We start from the raw sequence: 19,261 nt of genomic DNA on the forward strand, positions 1-19,261 counted from the left end.
TATTTATTGTTGGTTTGTTCAACAAAGTATGCCCTCTGGGATTACCCTTTGTAATTGGGAAAGAAAGAATTTTGTTTCATTTCTTCATTTGGAAAATTTTTTGCTTGACTAGCAACAAGGCTGCTGGGTCACTAAGCAATAGCGTTCTGCCCTAGTTGTCTTCAGCTTATTTATGTTTCTAAGTTAGGCATTTCATAGTAATTTTTTCCAAATTACCTAAAGTTGATATCCAGCTGTCCTGGAAAACAGAGGAGTTTATCGAATGCTTATATGTAAAAATTGCATTTGAAAATACTATGTCATGTAACAACCTGAAGGTTTTTCTAAAACAAGAATGAATCCACACAATTATTTTTTTCCCCTGATCTTACCTGTCTACCCTCCCTACAAGCAAATTTGTTCTCTTTTTATGTTAAGTAACAATGTAGTCAAGTGGCAATTTGAGAAAATATAATCTTGAGTTCCCAACTCTGCTTACATCATAGAAAAATATAAATGTGTAACTAGAATGTGATGCATACATGCAGTCCGGACAGTAGAAACGTATCTAGGTTACTCCAAATCTGTGAGGAGCGGAAGAAAACCAAATGACTCTGTGTTACTGGATACATAAAGGACTAGAAGAAAAAGAAACCCAGGTGACTCTGTGTTACTGAGTACATGATGCTCATTTAGGCAAAACCTTGTTTGGTGATAATATTATCTTCTGGTATTATTACTACTGCTAACATTAGCAATTTCTGTTGAGCGATTCATCAATGCACAGATCCTGCATCAGAGGCGTCTTTCAGGACTGCAGGACAAAGATTGATGCTGCCTCCTAAACAAATTTGCATGTTTCTTTCAAACAGTAAGTTGTTTAGCAGGAGGAAGAGAGTAGCATTTTTTACCCGTGTATGATTTTTGAAATTTTTTTGTTTTCTGCTTTTTTAAGGTCACTGCCTTTATGTTGTAAGACAATAGGTTTTTCTCCAGATACATTCTAGCTCTAGATTCCTTTTGAACTACCCTCCTGAGTGGCACTTAGTGTACTGTTCTTCCACTCTTATCTTCACACTTTCTTGTATGCTATTCCTTACGCTTAGAAGTCCTTATTCTCCATGCCAAATGTCCACCCACACCCCGTTCACATTCTTCCTCTAAACTGGATTTCCTTAAAGTCTATCAAAAATAATGTGCAAGTTAAGATAGATATCAACTCTACCTTGAGATCTGACAGTCTTCTGATCTTCAGATTTGCTACTGCAGGCTGAATTCTTTAATTTGTGCATAATACAGAATAAATCAAGGCCTAATTTTTCCTTAATATCACATATACTATCTTTTGCACCAAATACATACATATGAAAGAAGCCCAAAGTTCAGCCCAGCTGGTTTCCTAGACGCCATCTGTCTGAGCTCTGCTTTTTGTTGTTTTGTTCTTGTAATTCTAGCTGAAAGCCTACTGATGAAAAAAAAATGTGGTCAGTAAGAAGTAGGGTGAGGTAAAAATTTTTGTTTGCAAGTTAACAGAACTTATAGAAACAACTACATATGAATTTTACAATGGGTTTTTTTTGCATTGTGCTTGGTTTTTTTGTTTGTGTGGTTTTTTGGGGGGGCGGGTTGGCTGGTGGTTTTTTACACAAAACAAGGGAAAGAATTGTTGAAATTATGAAAGCAGATTTGTTTAGGAGTGATTACTTGAAGTTTAAAATGCAGGATGCATATCTAAAAATTTCTGGATGGTAAGATCTGTGAGGCAGTTATGACTATTTCATGACCTAGTCTGGCATCTGGGATGCTTGTGCACTTTGTTCTTCATGTGTGGCAAAGGTTTTGTTATGTGGCTTTGGAAGACAGTTTCCTGAGAGGTAAAGGATCTACCATAATTAAAATTTTAAATCAGCTGGGTCATTGCTGGAGACCTTTCTCTATGTAAGGAGATGAGTATAAACCTTTAGTAAGCTCAGTGAAATATGCAGGTGTCTTTCACTATTACGTTTTGAAAGATTGAACATATGGCTTCATATTCACTTCAATTTCTTTTGCTTTCTGAAGAAGCTTCCTTGCTTTTGGCTAAGAAATAAGAAATATGCACAAGTACTTGGAAAGCAATAAAAGTACAAAATAGACCATGCAGATAGCCAAAAAAAAAAAAAAAGGAGAGAGATACATGCATTGTTTTCTCTTTTGCTACAGAGTTCTTGGCCATATTAGTTCTCTGCTCTGGAGAGAATGCCTTAAAAGTGACCCTGGAAACAGCTGCCAGTTAAATTAACGTAGTTGTAGTTCATGCTGGATGCAAGCCATTGGATGAGGGGGAACAGAAGCATAAAAGCTTTCAGGTCTAGAAGACCTGAGGAAGTGCCACCTCCCTTTGGTTCTCCTGCCACAGCCGTCGTGTTGTCTCCAGCATAAGATGTGAGGAGTGCCAGGTTCTTGCAATGGCATGACTGGGGAGAAATCTCTGCTGTAAGAACCTCGCAGATCTGTCCGTTCCCATAACTCCCTTTGGCTGTCCTTTCCATACGAGAGCTGGCTCCAGGTTTTTAGACACATACTTAACCAAATAAAATTACATTATTGGAGTTTTGTCTTAAGCTGATTTGTTCAAAGAAAACCACAGAATGAATAAAAACTACAAATTAACCAGCACATTTTTTTGTGTGTGTCAATTTGTATACAATTCTTAAAACAATTTGTTTTCACAGGGAGGTAATGCTACTTATAATTCCGTTTCCTTAAATTCTTTTTAGTGCTAAATAAAAACAAAAACTGAAAACAAAGACTTTGTATCCAAAGCAGAGTAATTTATAAAAGTTGAATTCATGCAATATTAACTCCTAATTGTTCCTAAAAATGTGGAATCAGGAAACCTTTAGGCTGCCTAAAATACACTTACCTTGAAACAAAAACCTGTCTGTTTTTTTATCTGAGTCTAGTAGTCTAAAAAATTAGTGGAATACTGCTCCTCAGTGTTTCTAAAATATATACTTTCTTCAGTTGTTGGCTGATCGTCTGCAGCATGAAATTCAGCCTAGAATTCTTGCAATAGTGATGTTAAAATAATCATCTGTGAGTGAAATTGGGTCTAATGATTTTTCTGTTAAAGTGTCAGGGAAAAGCCTAAAGTTGGGACCAGAATGGACCCTGTTGGAGTTAAGTATATAACTCCCAAAAAACATTATCCATTAAACTATGTGAAAGTTACTTGTCAGTTTTCTTTGAACTCTGATGTAAAATTTGAGATACATAAACAAATCAAATGCCTTGTTGTAGGAGTTGCTCTTGTTGGTAATGGACCAGCATCACCTCTGACCCCTAAACTTTTTGTTTTTCAGTCTCAGCAGAGTGTCATAACTAGCCATTACTAGAGATCTTCTCCTGAGTGTTCCCAATCAGATCAGGCTGAACATGCATCAAAAGAACGTTTTACTTTTTGCCTGCCTTAACTTTTCATTTCTCTCATTCAAGCAGCTTATTGAAAACCATCAAGTGTTACGTGTTCCTGAGCTATGAGAAAAACAGGAAGCAGAAAAGGAGAGTCTTTCCTGTCGTGCTGCTCTGTAAAGCACATCCTATATGGGTAGCTTGTAATCTGGAGGAAGACTATACCTACAGAGTTTGAGAGACGGAAGTTTTTTTAGAAGCGCGGCTACATGTGCTGTATTCTTCTGAGGCTTTTGTTAGTTTCTTCCTTTAAAATATTTTTGTGACAGAATTGTTCACATTTATCCCTTGTCTCTGACCTTGCAGCCTGGAAGTGCTCTGATTGTCAAAAAGTATTAAGTCGCTCAGGAATTAGCATTGGCTCAGGAATTAATATTCTCAGAATGAAAACAGATACTTTGAATTCACATAGAAGTTGCATACATTTTACATGCCCCAGTGTCTTATAAACCAAACACCACTTTGTCTTCCAGATTTTACCTTGTACAGTTGTATGAATATTAATGTGTGTAGAACTCAGATCATTACAGTTATCACAGAGATGCCTTATATTCATCCTGGGGCTGTAATTACGTGTTTTGGTAAACTGACTGAAGCAGTATCTTAATATCTCGCAAACTGAAGTATTTAATATGAGAAACCACTCTTGTCATAAAAATTAGATGCAGTAGGAAACAGTTGATTTTTTTCTGTGTTGCAGACAATGAAGAAAGTGTCTTTCGGTTGCCACATGTTATCTCTTATCACGCAGGGTGAGAATGTGAATGAGTCAGCTTTAGTTGTGGTTTTGGTTTTTTTTTCTTTGCTAGCAAATGTTTCTTACATACAAAAATTTTGAAGTCTTGGTGCAAAATATTAAAGGTTTTCTATTAAGATATTCAGGACCTGGTTTTATAGTTTTCTTTGGTTTATTTTGTGGTTGTGGTGTTGTTTTAAAATGTTTTGCGATAGCTAATGTACACCAACAAACTCTGTGTATCTTAAATACTGTAACAATGGTTTGTGTTTGAAAATTTATTCTGTGGCACAAACATAAGAAAAACACCTGATTTGCTCATGCTTGGTTTGAATGAAGTAAGTTTAGTGTTTTAAGTACTTCAAAGCTGCAAAACAATTCAAAATGCTACATGAATTCCTTATGCTTTTACAGCTATACAAAAGGAGTGCAAAAAGATATCTTTCTAATATGGTAATGTTTTACATTCACTTTGAAGGGCAATGAGGAAAAACATTACAAAAAGCAGCACTGAATTGTGCAGTTCAGCTGTGTTCATAAGTACACAACTCTGTTGACAAATGAGAGTTGCTTGACTTGACCGCAGACAGTATGAGGCCAAGAAATAATAATAAAATGCTTTCTTAACTGTTTGTTTCTGCTTCTTTTTATATATATCCTTGTTGTGATGTGACAGAGCATTTGAGGTCAACTGCCAAGCTATCAGTGGAGATGGAGTAAAGCACCTTTAATCTAAAGCTTTGCTAACACGGTACTCAGCTGTGACTCAGAGAGGGTAAGTTAACTGGGTATACTGAGCTTTCTCTGCTATGGTAAAATGAGTTGTGGAGAGAACACACTGAAAGCCAAGGGCCTCTAAATACTTTTCCCTTTTATGGAATAGAACTCCCAGACCACCATTTCCTGGAGATTGTACTCTAAGCCTACACAGTGGTGCAAGAAAGTTCTCTGCATTCACTGATCTATATCTGGCTACAATTTTGAGCTCAGGGGATCATTCTTTTTCCCTAACTATTTTAAGCAGTAAGTTTACAACAACAGACCAAAACGTTAAAAAGCACTCCATCCCACATCCACTCTTCTTGTGACATGTGAGTTAATCTCTACAAGTATTTAATTTTAAAAGGTAATTTTGAAGCTCTTGCAGTTTCCAAAAGAGTGGAACTTTGGTGGGGATTGTTTACTCTGATAAAGCACTACAGTCATCTCATGACACCCTTTGATAGGATAGAGGTAGGCCAGACAGAGTTTCAGCAATGCCTAAAAAAAGAAATAACAGAATCTTGAAATTGTCTTAGTGACTAGAATGCTGACATGTGCTTATGCACCTTGACTGTTTTTAAAGTGCAGATGTATTTTTTTTATCTATCCTTTCAGTATCTTCAGGGACAATAATTACAGTTGTTTCAGTTGGTAGCTTGCTGTGCTGTATGTATTGTTAACGTATCATTTCCTCCTTTGAGAGAAACATGTTTGTGCTTGTGGAAAGGAGATAAAGCTGGCAAAGCTAGTGGCAGCATGATTCCAAAGGCTGTTCAGCTGGAAGATGAGCCAGGCTTAGAACCAGGATGGTTGTGCTCTCTGCACTTTGGCTCAAGGTTCATTAAGGCTGTAAGCTGTATTTGTAGATAGAGGTGCGAATTTCTATAGGTTCCAAGGCTGGACTCCTCCCTAGTGCTCTACTGAAGAAGAAGAAACGTACCTTCCAGGGAAATAAATTTTCCAAGGACATTTCTTTCTTGTCTTCCTAAATTTGTGAGATGCAGATAAGCCCCTCTATGTCTTGTTAGAGTGTTCTTGTGAAGCCCCCTTTTTCTATATGTTTTGACTCTCACTGACATTTACTTGGGCTATTTTCATTGCAGAAGATCACTTCAGCAGTGATGGAAGAACAACATTTATTCACTAGTATCTTAAGGTTCCATCATTTCTAAAGCTTTACCTTTCATACTAGTATCAGAAGGCAGTAACTGATACAGAAAATGGCAGAACTTGCACAGCATGGAACAAGAAGGTGGCTCCATTCGTTATATACATTTGTATTTACAGGATGTGATGTTTGTGCTGGTTAAGCATCATAAAGTCTTTAAAGGATCTGGACTACTGATTTTAAGCACACTGCAAATGTTAAAAATAAGCTTTTAGACTGAAAAAATAACCATTCAGGAGTTCTAAATTATATAGCTTATGAACTGAACTATGTCCTTATATATTTTGTTGAAATACCAGTAAGTAGTAGGGCTTATTTTGGCACCTTAGAGGACTGCAGCAGTACAGTCAAGGTATGCAGAGACTGCATTAGTTTTAAGAAGCCTCAGAATATGAATAATTATATGTAAGCTTTTGCTACTCCAATACAGTCCTCAGCACTGGGGTTTTCTGGAGAGATATTAGGAAAAAATGGAAAGTCGGAAGAAGAAATTTTCCTACTGATCAGCACCACAAAGATTTGAGCTTTTTCCGATTTGCAAGATAGCTCTGTAAGGAAGTCAGAGTAAGGCTCTAATTGTGTCAGAGATGGACTGAACTCAGTCCACTCCAAATCTGGGGGTTGTTAAGGTGGCGTAAATTCATCTTTCTACCCTCCATTCTCCCTTGTCTGTACTTTCTGTGCTGCATCTCTAAGACAACACAGCTCGGGGTTTGTCCCTTTCTATTCTTAGACAAGCCAGCTGATTTTTTTTTCTTCTAAAGTTTTTTTACTTTTTAAATCTGAAAAATGAACTGAAACTTGATGTGCTTAATAGCTGTTTCTTATTTCAATATGACTTGCATTACTTTATTAAGTTTAGAATGCACTAGGAACTTAGCTAAGACTGGGAATAAACCACTTTGATGCAATAGCTTATACAGCTGCACATAGGACTGCAAACACACTTTGGCCATGACTTGAAAGTTTCCTGATTTTTCAGGCCCAGCGTTCTGTTCAGTTAAGCCTATCAGAACCAATATAAGTTTATAAGGCAAACGCCAAGACGGATTAGATAAACAGCCAAATTTATATATTCTCTTTTTTGTTTGAGTTCTTGCAAACTCAGAAATTGCATAGGATGCCAGGATTTTGTTACAGAGATTAAAAGGAAGTCCATATACTTTTTTTAGTTACCTCACTTCTGTCTCGTCTTCTTGTGTTGTTAATAGTTGGTGACTGTTTGATACAAAAATACTGAACTGTTGAAACACACAGATGTTTAATGATACTCCTATCTGCCTAAACTATGTGGGTTTATTAAAATATATGTAATTGTAAATGTCTGTTTTCCATCATATTAGGGACTTTAAGCTATTTTGCCTTAATAAACATATTTAAATCTTCTCTATATTCATAGAAAGCTTCTGCTACTCTCATTTGAAGGCAGAGGTGGGTAAAATAATGATACAAACATAAGCTTCCACTTATTATGGTTGAGCTAGAGATTCACCCATATCAGGTTCAAAATGTCTACAAAAGCTTAAAACATGCGGTTCCTACAGCATATACTGCTCTGAAAAATATCATGGTCACTGTTCAAAAACGTCTTTGTCTTCGTCTTCATAATGATGTCATATATGATGTATCTTTTCCACAGTCTTTATCAAAGCACTTCAGTGAAATAATTTTTTTTTCTGAACACACTAATAGTTGTGTAGAGATCATTTTTACAGTCTATTAGTTCTGCCTTTAATTTCATGTGAGGTGTATTGTATTCCTCCTCTAGTAAAAAAGAAAATTAAGTTTCCAGTATAACGTGAAATAAATCTAGTAAAATCTTGGATCTTAGCTGCTTCTGTAGTCGAGAGTTTTCACACATTCTGTAAGTTTTACAATGCAGATTTTTTTCTGTGAAAGCTGAGGTGAGAAACTTGTCACTACTGAGACTGCTTCAGTATTTCCTGCAAATGGTTTTGTCTCTTTTTTCTTTTTTTTTCTTTTTAAATCAATAGAGGTGTTTTGACAACTTTAATTGTCAGCCTCAATAAACCAACATGTTCCTGAACACATTTGTTTGACCTTCCCTGAAATGGAAGGGAAAACTGTACAAAGTTAATCTTACAATGATGTTAAGTGCCTTGAACTTCAAATCATCTCCCCATCTCAACCTTTTTGTTCCGTCTCTCTTGATATCCAGAAGAGTAATAGAATTCAGATGAGATTACTAATTCTGGGCTGGGAGAAGATAACGTGTTGGAGATTGAACCTATGCTTGTTGGGTATATTTATCTCCTTGGCACACTATTGAAGTTGTTATGTTACTGTTTGAGTGTATAACTCCATTCTATACACAGCTGTGAATTAACTGTAAAGGAATATAGTTAGCTGTTACTAGTCCAGACAGAAACTATGTACCAGATTGTCTCCGATAACTGCATTGTCTGTCATCTGTAGGCACCACCGAGGAGTCGAATGATTTATTTATGAGGACTGTTCCTTAACTGTCCGGTAGGTGTCATAGTAAGTCCTGTAATACATACACTGTGGCTGTAAGGATTAGTACTTAACATTTCTCATCTTCAGACTACTGTACAGGCTTTAATGCTAATAATATCCTTGTGAAGGCAGTAGCTCCCATTGATGCTGGTAACAAGAATTTTCATGGCTAATAGACAGTGATTTCCGCTCCCCCGCCCCCCCATTTGAGCATTACTGCTATTTTGCTTTGGAAGTGTCTCATACAGTGTTGTCCTGTGCAGATGTACACCAAGTCTTTGCAAAATGCACCTAGGCCTTGCTCTTGCTCAAAGGAAGAGTGCCACCATCTGGGTTTCCAGCTTTACTCCTTTCTTTGAGATCTGAGATCATGCTCTGTAGCATTAGGACTTTATTAGTTACTAAAAGGCATATTACAGATATCCAGGATGCTGTTTTCTTCTCAGAGGATTTTTAGAGAAGGTAGTTTTGTCACAGCCAAACCAGTCATAGTCATGAAAAAATAATTATGTAAAATGGAAGGAAGAGATGGAAATAACAACAAGAATGGAAGGTTTTCTGTTTTGAATGCATTTACTAAGTTATACTTGACCTTGAAAGCTTTAGTTAATAAAACACAAGATAGCATTTTTAATTTTAAATTTTAATACTGTTTGTTATTATAAAGTAAACTCAGTGTTAGAGCATAGTGTTTTAAATTAAATTGATTTGTATTTTTGGCATCTAACACAGCCTGTGGATCACAAGGCCTCTCAGTGCTTATGCCTTCAGGTTAATTTGAAACAGATATTCTCAGCAGTGCATGGTCCTGTTAGTGCACGTTGCAGTTCCACGAGCTTCACGCTGTCCACCATGCCAACCTTACCTGAAAACAAGGGACAATCAAGAGAGGCACAACACAACAGTTCTCCTCCAGCCAAAGTAAGCACTCTTTCAAAGGTGTTTTCTGACACTTGTTGGAAACCTGTTGTGCAGGCTGAAACCTGTTTGTGTATATTTAGGAGTTATTGCTGTGTCTTGATGTGTTTTGATTAATTGATGCAGCTATGAATGATCTTTTAGTTGATATTCTTAGAATTCTTCAAATATTTTATAGACTAAGGAATGGGAACTGAAGTTGCTCAAGCACTTGTTTATCCATTGGATCTGGAGGTTTATATGTCTGCCTGTTCTGAACCATTTATATCAAAGTTGTCAAAAAATGTCCTTTGTGATGTTATTTAGAGAAAACTTTAACCTTTGAGAAAAGAACTTAGGGTTGTACTTAACAGTAATCTTGGAACATCTAGTGTCGCCTTTACAGATGTAGAAGATGCTATGCAGTTCCTGTGTGTGAAAGATAGAAATCTGCTTTTTGGTTTGTAGTATTTCTCAGTGGTTTTTCTGCCACAGCAATAGCAGAACATATACTGGAACTATACAGAGAGCTGGTCGGTGCTCCTCAGACATACTAATAATTTTTCTACTCAAATTTGTGGCATCTGCATGTTTTTACATGATTTTATTTGCAGATAATTTTTTTAAAATCAGTAGGAGATTATACTTCTCCCTTTTAAATAATTTATACCAGTAATAAAAAGTAATTTTATGTTCTAATAAAGTGAGGGTTTTTTTGAATTGCTAGCTTAGCTGAAGTAAAGAACCTTACTGTGATTACAAAATCACAGGTTATCCAGATTATCCTGTTTTATGCAAACTGGTAAGAAATAGAGGATTTATTATCTGTCACAACCTCAGTTAAAAATGTGTCACTGTCACTGGATTTGAGGACACTGTATTCTACACTTTAGGTGAAAACATCCGCTACTTTAACGCTGTTGGAAAATGTTGTCAGCACCGAGCCCTACACTGATTTGTCATGCATTCCATATAAATTGCACATTGTGCTGAGTGTTATTTTCCTGGCTTAAGATAAACACCCCAGATGGATGTAAGTTCATCAGACTATTAGCTGAGAACATGTATTGAGTCAAGAAGCGGTTTGTTTTGTTTTATTTTTTTAACTCACCCATGTGAAGAGTATTTTAGTACAAAAGGCTTGCTGGGTAAAACATACCCAAAGAGAAGAAAATATGAAAAACTAGCAGACATCAAGTAATCTAATCCTGAGCATGCTTGTCAAATGGGAGAAATAAAGAATTCTAACCACTTGATCAAAAAAAAACAACACATTATACAGGCCTTTTAGAGATAGGTCTTAAATGAACTATGATAATGTGATAGTTCATGCATCAGTTAACTGTGCAAAACCCTTCGGTTTAGATAAATTGTTATTTTTAGACACAAAGTAACAGTGGAAGGATTTTAACCAACACACTACTCATGAGCCTACTTAAGTTAAGGATTGCAACTAGCCAATGTTATGAGAATTTTATCTTGTCATACCTGTTAATCACTCTTGGGTCTTGCTGCAGTCCGAGTTCTACGCTATGACTATGTAATAAGTAAAATAACATATCACTGTGGCATAAGGACTTGCAAGCAAGGAGAGGGCATCAGAAGGAACTAACAACTGGTGGACTTGTTTTCTGCCATTGAACAAAACGTTCCAAGTCTGGAATCTCATCTTTTCTAAAGGACTGTCTAGTGTCTAACAATTTTTCAGGAGATGCTTCCCACCTTCTTCCTGCATGCACAAATGCACACAAATTCACAAGACAGTTCTGAGAAAAAGAAAATGAACGTTACATCACATGTAGTTTCTTGCTTGCTTCAAGTGTCTTTTATGTGATGTTGTCCCATCCCGCTCAGCGGGCAAAGTGGAAGGTGAGCTTTTTAATTCACTGTGTGGTACTGAAGAGTCATAACAATGACCAAGAGGCTTGACTAAAAACAAAGCTTTACTTGCAAGGCAGTTGTATTACAAAAGGTGATAACTTTGCAACTTCATAACGTTACTTTTAGCACAGTGGGGTTGGAAATGGATATTGACTTGGCAAAGGTTTCAACAACACAAAGTCTGATATCACAAAACCACAGAATATAGCAGGTTAACAAACTCGCAACATTTACCCTTATGTGCCAAAAAAGTCAGAGAGAGAGAGGAAAACAAAAGGAGAGATAAGAGAAGAAATAAGAGATAAGATATCACCACCCTTGGACTCAGCAGCAGTCTCTGAGCTGGTGGGTGGGGTCCTCCGGTGGTGGGTGCGCACCTGGTGGTCAGGGTCCTCTGGTGCTGGGTGCACACAGCAAGGGGCTGGCCCCCTCGCCTTTTATACCCTTTGGGTACCTGTCTCATAGCTTCCCGAAAGTTCTTGAGAATGAGTCAGTGGGCATGGGGGGCAGGTTGTGGTGGTCTCACAGTTGTGTGTGTGTGTGTGTGTCCAAGGCAAGTGCTTGACTTCCTTGCCTGTGTGACATAGGTGGGGTTCGCAAGCCAACACCCTTCCTCTGCAGCATTTTGGTCATCTTCCACACTCCCTTACCGAGATGAGGAAGTTCCCAAAGCACGATGCCTGATTGAGGAGTTTGCTTAATTCGCACATCTTTATTAATTTCTCAAGAAAGATGTTTATGACAACTGCCAACCCCAGCCTGGGGATGTTTGTGACAACTGACCACCCCAGCCTGGGGCTGCACAGATGGGAAGACCTGGGTTGTATTTCTCAATTTCATTTTGAGAAAACAAATACAGTTTTCCATTTCAGTATTTACAGCAGCCTGTGTTCACCATTCTAACTCAAACAACATTCATCAATGTATTCATTAGCTCTGTGTTCTTGAAGGAAGTAGATGTGAAATTCCCATTAACACAGATGTGAGGGCAGTTGACCTAATTCAAAGAACTTTAGCCCCTTGTTTGAAATGTTTTCTGAGTTAAGAGTATGTAGTTGAACTCTTAGTTTGTGTGATGTCTTTTTACAGTAAGTACTGAACATTTTAGGAGCGTTTTATACAGAAGCATTTCTCCCACCATAGATCATAGAACTTCAGTCAGATGTCATTTTTAGTAGTTTCCATATTTTAACTAGATTTATTTCACATAGAATAATATAATATTAGAATATACTTTCACTGTTACTCTTAAAAACTGATTTCAGATTTTTAGTATTAAAAATATAATTTCTATACATGTAAAGCATACCTGCACCAAAGAAAATTAGATCCTTACCATTTATGTTAAGATTTATAGTGGCCTATAAATCTCTCTGCACTTTCAGGGTTGGTTGTGAGCTGCCATCTTTACCTCTTTTTAAACCAAAAATCTCTATTTCTGTTTCCAGCTCGCTCCTCTCTTTCTATCCCGAACACTATTTTACTGGCTCTTCTGTCTGCTGAGGAAAAGTCTTGTCTCAGGTGTTCATAATTTTTCTCATACGCTGGTTATTCCATCATTCAGGCTTCTGCATTTCTTTTTTTTAATTATTCCTATTTAAATTTGTGTTGTACTTTTATCAAATCACTGTGTTATCTGTTTTGTTCTGAAGATGTCCCTTGTTTATGTTGTTCTCCAGTCTGTTTCAGCTAGATGCAGTTAGAATTGAATTTCATTACCTTACTTGCTAAACTCCAAGCTCAGCACTTCACTGAAACATCTAAAATTAAGCTTATTTAAAACCCTGTCTCACTCAAAGGACTGCTCTTTGGGATGCATAACTTTTCTGAGGCCTTTCACATAAGTGTCTGTTTCAGGCCAAATTTGTTCTGAATTTCAGTCCAGACCTTTAAGTAATTTCTAAGAATACAGCCAGGTGGCAGAGAATTTTTTTTTATCCCCCCCAAAGCATTAAAGAATTCAAGTGGTATACAGTAAAGCTTTGTCATCTGACTGTCCTGGCAGGGTAGCTCTTTTAGCAGAGAGATTTTTCAATTATTTGTTTTTCCCCATTACTGTTAAAATCCATCCAAATTTGTCTGGATTATAAAACTTCTAAAAACAAATTTTCTGTATGCCTCATGAGGGCTTCATAGAGCTTAACAGCCAGAATGTCTGCAGATCCTATCCACCCTGTGTATCCCTGAGCCTCTTGGATCTTTTGTTATGGACCAAACAACATGTGCCGTACTCTCAGCCTTGCACAAGACTCCCTGCAAGACTAGATGGCACATGAACCTCCTTGTAGAGCATGTGGAGCAGTTCCCACCTGAGCCATAGAGGTGGAGTTAGTTTTACCCTATGTTTTTCTGGGAGGAGGACTTGGGACATAAAGGAAGCAAAGACTTGGCAGCAGGCAGTCACTGGTACTAGGAGATGAGGCAACTGTTGGGAATAGCTGAAGAGCGGACTTGTGTGGAAGCTGACATGGAGAGGGCAGTTACAAGCAGACAACGGGAGGGTGATGCAAATTTCTGTATCATCTTTGTGCAGATGTACAACTGTGAGACAGCTTAAGCTTCCTGTTAAAGCTTCTCTTCCAAGATCTGCTTATCGCAGCCTGACTGTTCTTCAGACTATGAAGATTTATTTTGATTCAAGCCAGCTGGCCCTGAAAGAGCTTCATGCTCTAGGTCTTTCTGCCCCTCTTCTACACAAATGTACTATAGATTTGGGCAATAGGAGGCATGAGTTTTCACCTGTGTAGAAGCTGAATTGCTATAGCTGCTGACCAAGATTAGTGTATTCTACCTGACCTGAACTAGCCTTGGCTACAGCCTTTTTTTTTTTTTTTCTTTTTAATAAGCTGGCTTTAGAGTCCTGAAATGGACTTGAGTGATTTTAAAGCTGATGTTACATCATTCAAAAGCTTTTGCTCTTTGGCAGTCATGAGATTAGTGTAAACAATGGGCATGTGTACTCAGCTCCTTTGCCCTACTAGCAGGGCAGTCACCTAAATTTTTTCATTGACTGTTAGACAACATGCATTGTTACTTCATAACATTTTCAAGAATACTACTAAAAATTGCTTTCAAAGTATTATCATACATTACCAGTTGTGCACTTGAATCACATAATGTATCCTGCTTTTACAGTCTAACGTTTCCAGTATTACAAGGATACTTTTCTTAAAACTTTAATCTTCATATCATTTTCATGGCATGTTTCCCATCCTGCTCTCCTGCGACTGACAATGTGAACTTGCCGAGGAATGTCATAGCAGAATTATGAGTATGGAAGTGTGGAACTTCATGGAATGCATTTATTTTAATTATAAAAAATACTGCTTACAACAGAATCAAGAGTCCTAAATCAGATGTCCAAACCAAAGCATGTTTTATTGCCTTGGAGAGGAAGAAGAGTTGTGCTATGTACTTTAATACTATACCATTTTCAAAATGCTTCTACAGTTCTTTGAATTATCAGAAAATACATTATTTTAACAAAAATAAAATGCTACACTGGGAGAGATGTTGAAAGGAGTTCCATTGTATCTGATAGATATTAGCAGTCATGTAACTGTTAGCTTTCTGGATGTATGTAATTCCATTTCAATTTATACTCTTGGCCACATGTTTATTGTAACAAACCTTATGACTACGCTGATTTCTCCACATGACAGTAGATGACTGAAAACTACACATTGATAGCCTTTTCTCAGTTCTAAAATGTTGACTTGTTAAACGGTGAGCTATTACATGCTTCATTCTGTAAATACCTAAATTAATGCTTTTACAACAGCTTTTCATTACCTCCCTATTTAATGAATAATACTAAAATAAATGTTACTCTGAATTCATTTCACTTGTGTCAACCTCTAGTAGGTAAACAGTCTTAATAGGAGTAAGCAATATTGACAGCAAATTCTATTTCAGTAAAAGCAAAATGTTTTTAGTAGTTAAATGTAACTGGCTTTGTGCCATGGATAGCAAACATCCTCTTTTAGAAAATTCAGAAGCATGGCTTCCTAGAGAGGTGATCGACGTCCCAGGCCTGTTAATGCTTAAGAGGGATTTGAACAATGCCATTAATAACATGCTTTAACTTTTGGTCAGCCCTGAATTGGTCAGGCAGTTGGACTAGATGGTCGTTGTAGGTCCCTTCCAACTGAAAATATTCCATTCTATTCTGTTATCTAATCCAATGCCAACTGAAGTAAAAATTTCTTATGAAACTTTGGCATGTAGTTTTAAGAAAAATTTAGACTCCAAATAACAAAATAAAATACTTGTACATACCAGTACCTAGCAGAAGCAATTAGGATTTGAGAATTTGCAAATTATTCTTTAAATTTTACAAGTTGATTGATGGCAGTCCCCTGCGACTTTTGGGAAGCTTTCCCTCCAGCTAGAAACACTCACACTTCTATGATATGTTCTACTTATCTCATGATCGTACTAAATAAAAATTACAGCTTCTGACAGGTGCCTGCACTTTCCCCTCCTCTGCATGATTTTATGTGAATCACTTTTTTCAACTTCTTGACTGACTGTAAACACCAGATTGCTTATATGGCCTTTCAACAGTACAGGGGTTGATTTTTTTTTTTTTTTTTTGATGTGTGTGTGTGAATCTGAATGTAGTACATGGGGTAGAAGTGATCTTTTTTTTTTTTTTTTTAACTACATATGAGAAATCCACAGTTTTTTATTCCAACTTGATGCATCTCCATTTGGGATAGCTCACAGGAAAAAGATTCCTTCTCTTCAGCTGATTGGCATCAATGTGGTAGAAGGTGTGGGATTAAGTTCTCAGGACAAATTCTCATTTTTTTTAAGGCAAGCATACATTGATGTTCAGTGCCGGTTTCTTTTGTCGCTTAAAAATTATATTGTATTTTATTAAATACTCCAGTTATATTTTTAAGAAATACTTTTCCGATTAGTGGGAGGGAAAACCAAGTAGAACACTAATAAGATAACCTTATAATTATTTTCTGGTGTTTTGGATAGCATGCATATGCTTAATACTGCATTTATTCAAGCTTTCATTGAACACTAGTACTGTTTGGAGTTTTTGTGTGCCTCGTTTAGGCCAGTTATACATGGCTGCTGTTCACTCTTGCATTCAGCTCATAAGTTCACTAAGTGTTGTACACAAACTTCAGTAGAGGAGTGGTTTGCTGTGTGAAAAATCAGTTTGTCTACCATTTTAAAGCTTTCTCATTAGTTCAATGCACATTATTTTCCACATAGACTGTCAATATTCAGTGTTTTGAATTTCTCTTTAACTACATATTTGTATTTGTCATAAACCATTCAGGACACTACTGTGGAAGGGACAACATGCAGTACACCTTCTATTGTTCTTCCAGAGAATGCTGTTACTCCAGATGTAGAAATTGATAAAAATCTGGTTAACAGGTACTATATAATACATTACCAATCTATGCACAAATTGTACAGTAATTCCAGGAGCTGTATTTTTGAAATATATATTGTATTAAAATATTATTGCTGTATTTGTAATTTGATCATATGTCTTTGCATTTTGATGGTGATTTTTTGGATGCAGGGGAGGGGGAGGGGCATAGGAATGTAATTGATACTAAAAAAGTAGAGTTTCATGTAATACTAAGCCTGCCAACCTGACTCACTATACTTTAAATTTGCCTGTACTTTCTTATCTTTCGGAATAGCATAATTTGAAACTAAAACAAAAATGTAAATTGAAATTTTGCATAATTTGGACTAAAAGCTGTAACTTTTGAATTCCATCCTTTCGCTAGCAAATAAAATATGGCCTGGTGAGGATAAAATTGCTTGGTGAAATGCTTTCATAGACATATAGTGGTGTGTGTTTGTGTGTGCGCTGCAATCCTACACCTACTACAGGGATGACTGACAGTTGGATTCCTCATGTTCTGTGCATGGCAATGCGCCATACTGTCCTTCTGTCCAGATTTTAACCTTTACTTAGACCCTGTCAATGAGCAACTGAGACCAAAAAAAGAACAACTGAGCATTTTTGTGTTTCCTGAAGTATTGCACCCCTGGAAAATTTTTCAGTTCAGTAGGTAAATCCCTAGTTGTGGTCTGCTAATTATATATGTACACCAGTAGTACTGCCTTTAATCATATGAATATTTCCACTGAACCCGTAAGAATTTTGTAGACTCATGTAGAGTTAGGAAATTAATCCTTGTAAGACTTAAAAAAAATTTTTTTTAATACTAATACTGTTTTTTAAATACTAAAGATGTAAGCTCCTCAAGGTAAGCTTAGCCATCAGTGTTGACTCTCACAAGTGAGAGCCTGTGTTGTCTGTTCCCTTCTTAAATGAAAGAACTAGCTACATTACCGTCTTATTACGATATTCTTCGTGTGATGCTGAAAAATAGACAAAGAAGCAATAAGATTTCCGATCTGTTGTAATTGTTTTGTCTATTGAAAGGAAAATGCAGCCACAAACTATGCTGTTCTTAAAAACAATCTATCTGCATGGTCCTTAGATTACTAAAGTGCATTTTAAAGAAGAAGGAAGGTTTTTGGCAAAAGATGGACTGGCAGTGCATGACAGTTTGTATAATAAGGCTTATTTGTGAGGGCAGAAAACTTCCAAGAAAGGCTTATGGTCATAAAAATACTTTGCAGTTTTTACTAATAGATTTTGAGAGTATTTTATTAATTTTTTACACTTAGCATTTTGTAGTTTTATGAACTGCTTAAAATGCTTCTTATCTTCTTTTGACAGGTTTAGCATATTACATGTATCTTTCAGAATAAATCTACCTTCCAGTCTTGTGCATATTATCTTGGTAATAATAATAAAAAAACTCCCATAATTTTTGTTTGTTCATCTGTCTCTCTAGGCCTCGTAGTCCTCATAGGAGACATTCTAATCGTGCCACTAGGAATCCAACAAGTTCATTGACTTCTGTTGGTAAGAGGTGGTTATTAATTTAAGCTACAATGTTTTCTCAGAAAATGTGATGTGCAACAGAGACCTAAATACAGAGTCTGACTGTACTGAGTACAGCTTTTTTCCTGTGCATACTGTCTGTAATGCATACACAGAGAATACTGCTAGCATGTTGAATTGTGATCATGAGTTTATGGTCAGAAGTGGATTGATGCAGACAGATCCAGGGAAGAATGCATATTGTTAATTTCATAAAATTGTTAGTGTGTTAGATTGACATTTTTAGAAGGCTGTAGATATACATGCTTAAAATTCTTGTTGTACGTAAAATACTGTTCAGTAATACTGTACTTGTTGCTTTCAAACAACTGGAATTTTTTTAGCAAGAGGCTTAACAGGCACTTAAGTCTCAAGATATTTAGTTTGGCTATCATATCAGATTAAACTTTAAATGAAAACAAGCTATCCAGGGGAAGGTTTTCTTCACTTCTTCACTTTCTAATGAGTCTCTTACTGCATAATTAATTCTATTAGTTTTCTGGTAGCTACCTGTGAAGTAAATTATTACTCAAGGGGACTAATGACGCGGATGCAGATTTGTGAGTACTATACACTGAGATAAATGCTCAGCCTGTTAAATTCGTGGCAAAGCTCTCATCAGTTCTTAGTCTTGGTATATTTGCATTTGGATTGTTACTTGTGTCCATCTGTCTATTTCCATTTGCATAAAGCGAAAGTTGAACAGGGTTGATAGCATGTGAAGGACAAAGGAATAAGCATATGAGACCTTCTACCAAAATGGGGGGAGGGGAGGAATCAGAAATCTAGAATAAATTTTAGAAATTATCTTTACAACAATGTTACTTTCTCCCAGGCATTAACTTAATTTGAGCCAATTATCAGTACTTTATGCTGTGCATGAAAATGGTTAATTGCATACCTTAAAAAAAAAAGGTTTCGTGACAGACTTAAAACCAAGCTGGTCAGGTGACTATTCTAATACTCC

General features: G+C 36.6%; 1 protein-coding gene across 7 annotated transcripts in view; it reads left to right on the forward strand.

Annotated features, from left to right (window-relative positions):
• IRAG1 (inositol 1,4,5-triphosphate receptor associated 1) overlaps window positions 1-19,261 on the forward strand; it is a 121,333-nt gene that overhangs the window by 66,228 nt on the left and 35,844 nt on the right. For 6 of the 7 annotated variants that reach the window (XM_075426473.1, XM_075426467.1, XM_075426471.1 and 3 more), the window contains 5 exons: window positions 4,845-4,943; window positions 8,535-8,588; window positions 9,309-9,497; window positions 16,657-16,757; window positions 18,206-18,276. In XM_075426473.1, the coding sequence (XP_075282588.1) occupies window positions 9,429-9,497; window positions 16,657-16,757; window positions 18,206-18,276 (241 nt within the window). In that variant the 5' untranslated portion in view covers window positions 4,845-4,943; window positions 8,535-8,588; window positions 9,309-9,428. The remainder of the gene's footprint in view (window positions 1-4,844; window positions 4,944-8,534; window positions 8,589-9,308; window positions 9,498-16,656; window positions 16,758-18,205; window positions 18,277-19,261) is intronic. The other variant, XM_075426470.1, reaches the window with a different exon arrangement.

This window comes from Opisthocomus hoazin, chromosome 7, assembly GCF_030867145.1.
Source record: "Opisthocomus hoazin isolate bOpiHoa1 chromosome 7, bOpiHoa1.hap1, whole genome shotgun sequence".
NCBI lineage: Eukaryota > Metazoa > Chordata > Aves > Opisthocomiformes > Opisthocomidae > Opisthocomus > Opisthocomus hoazin.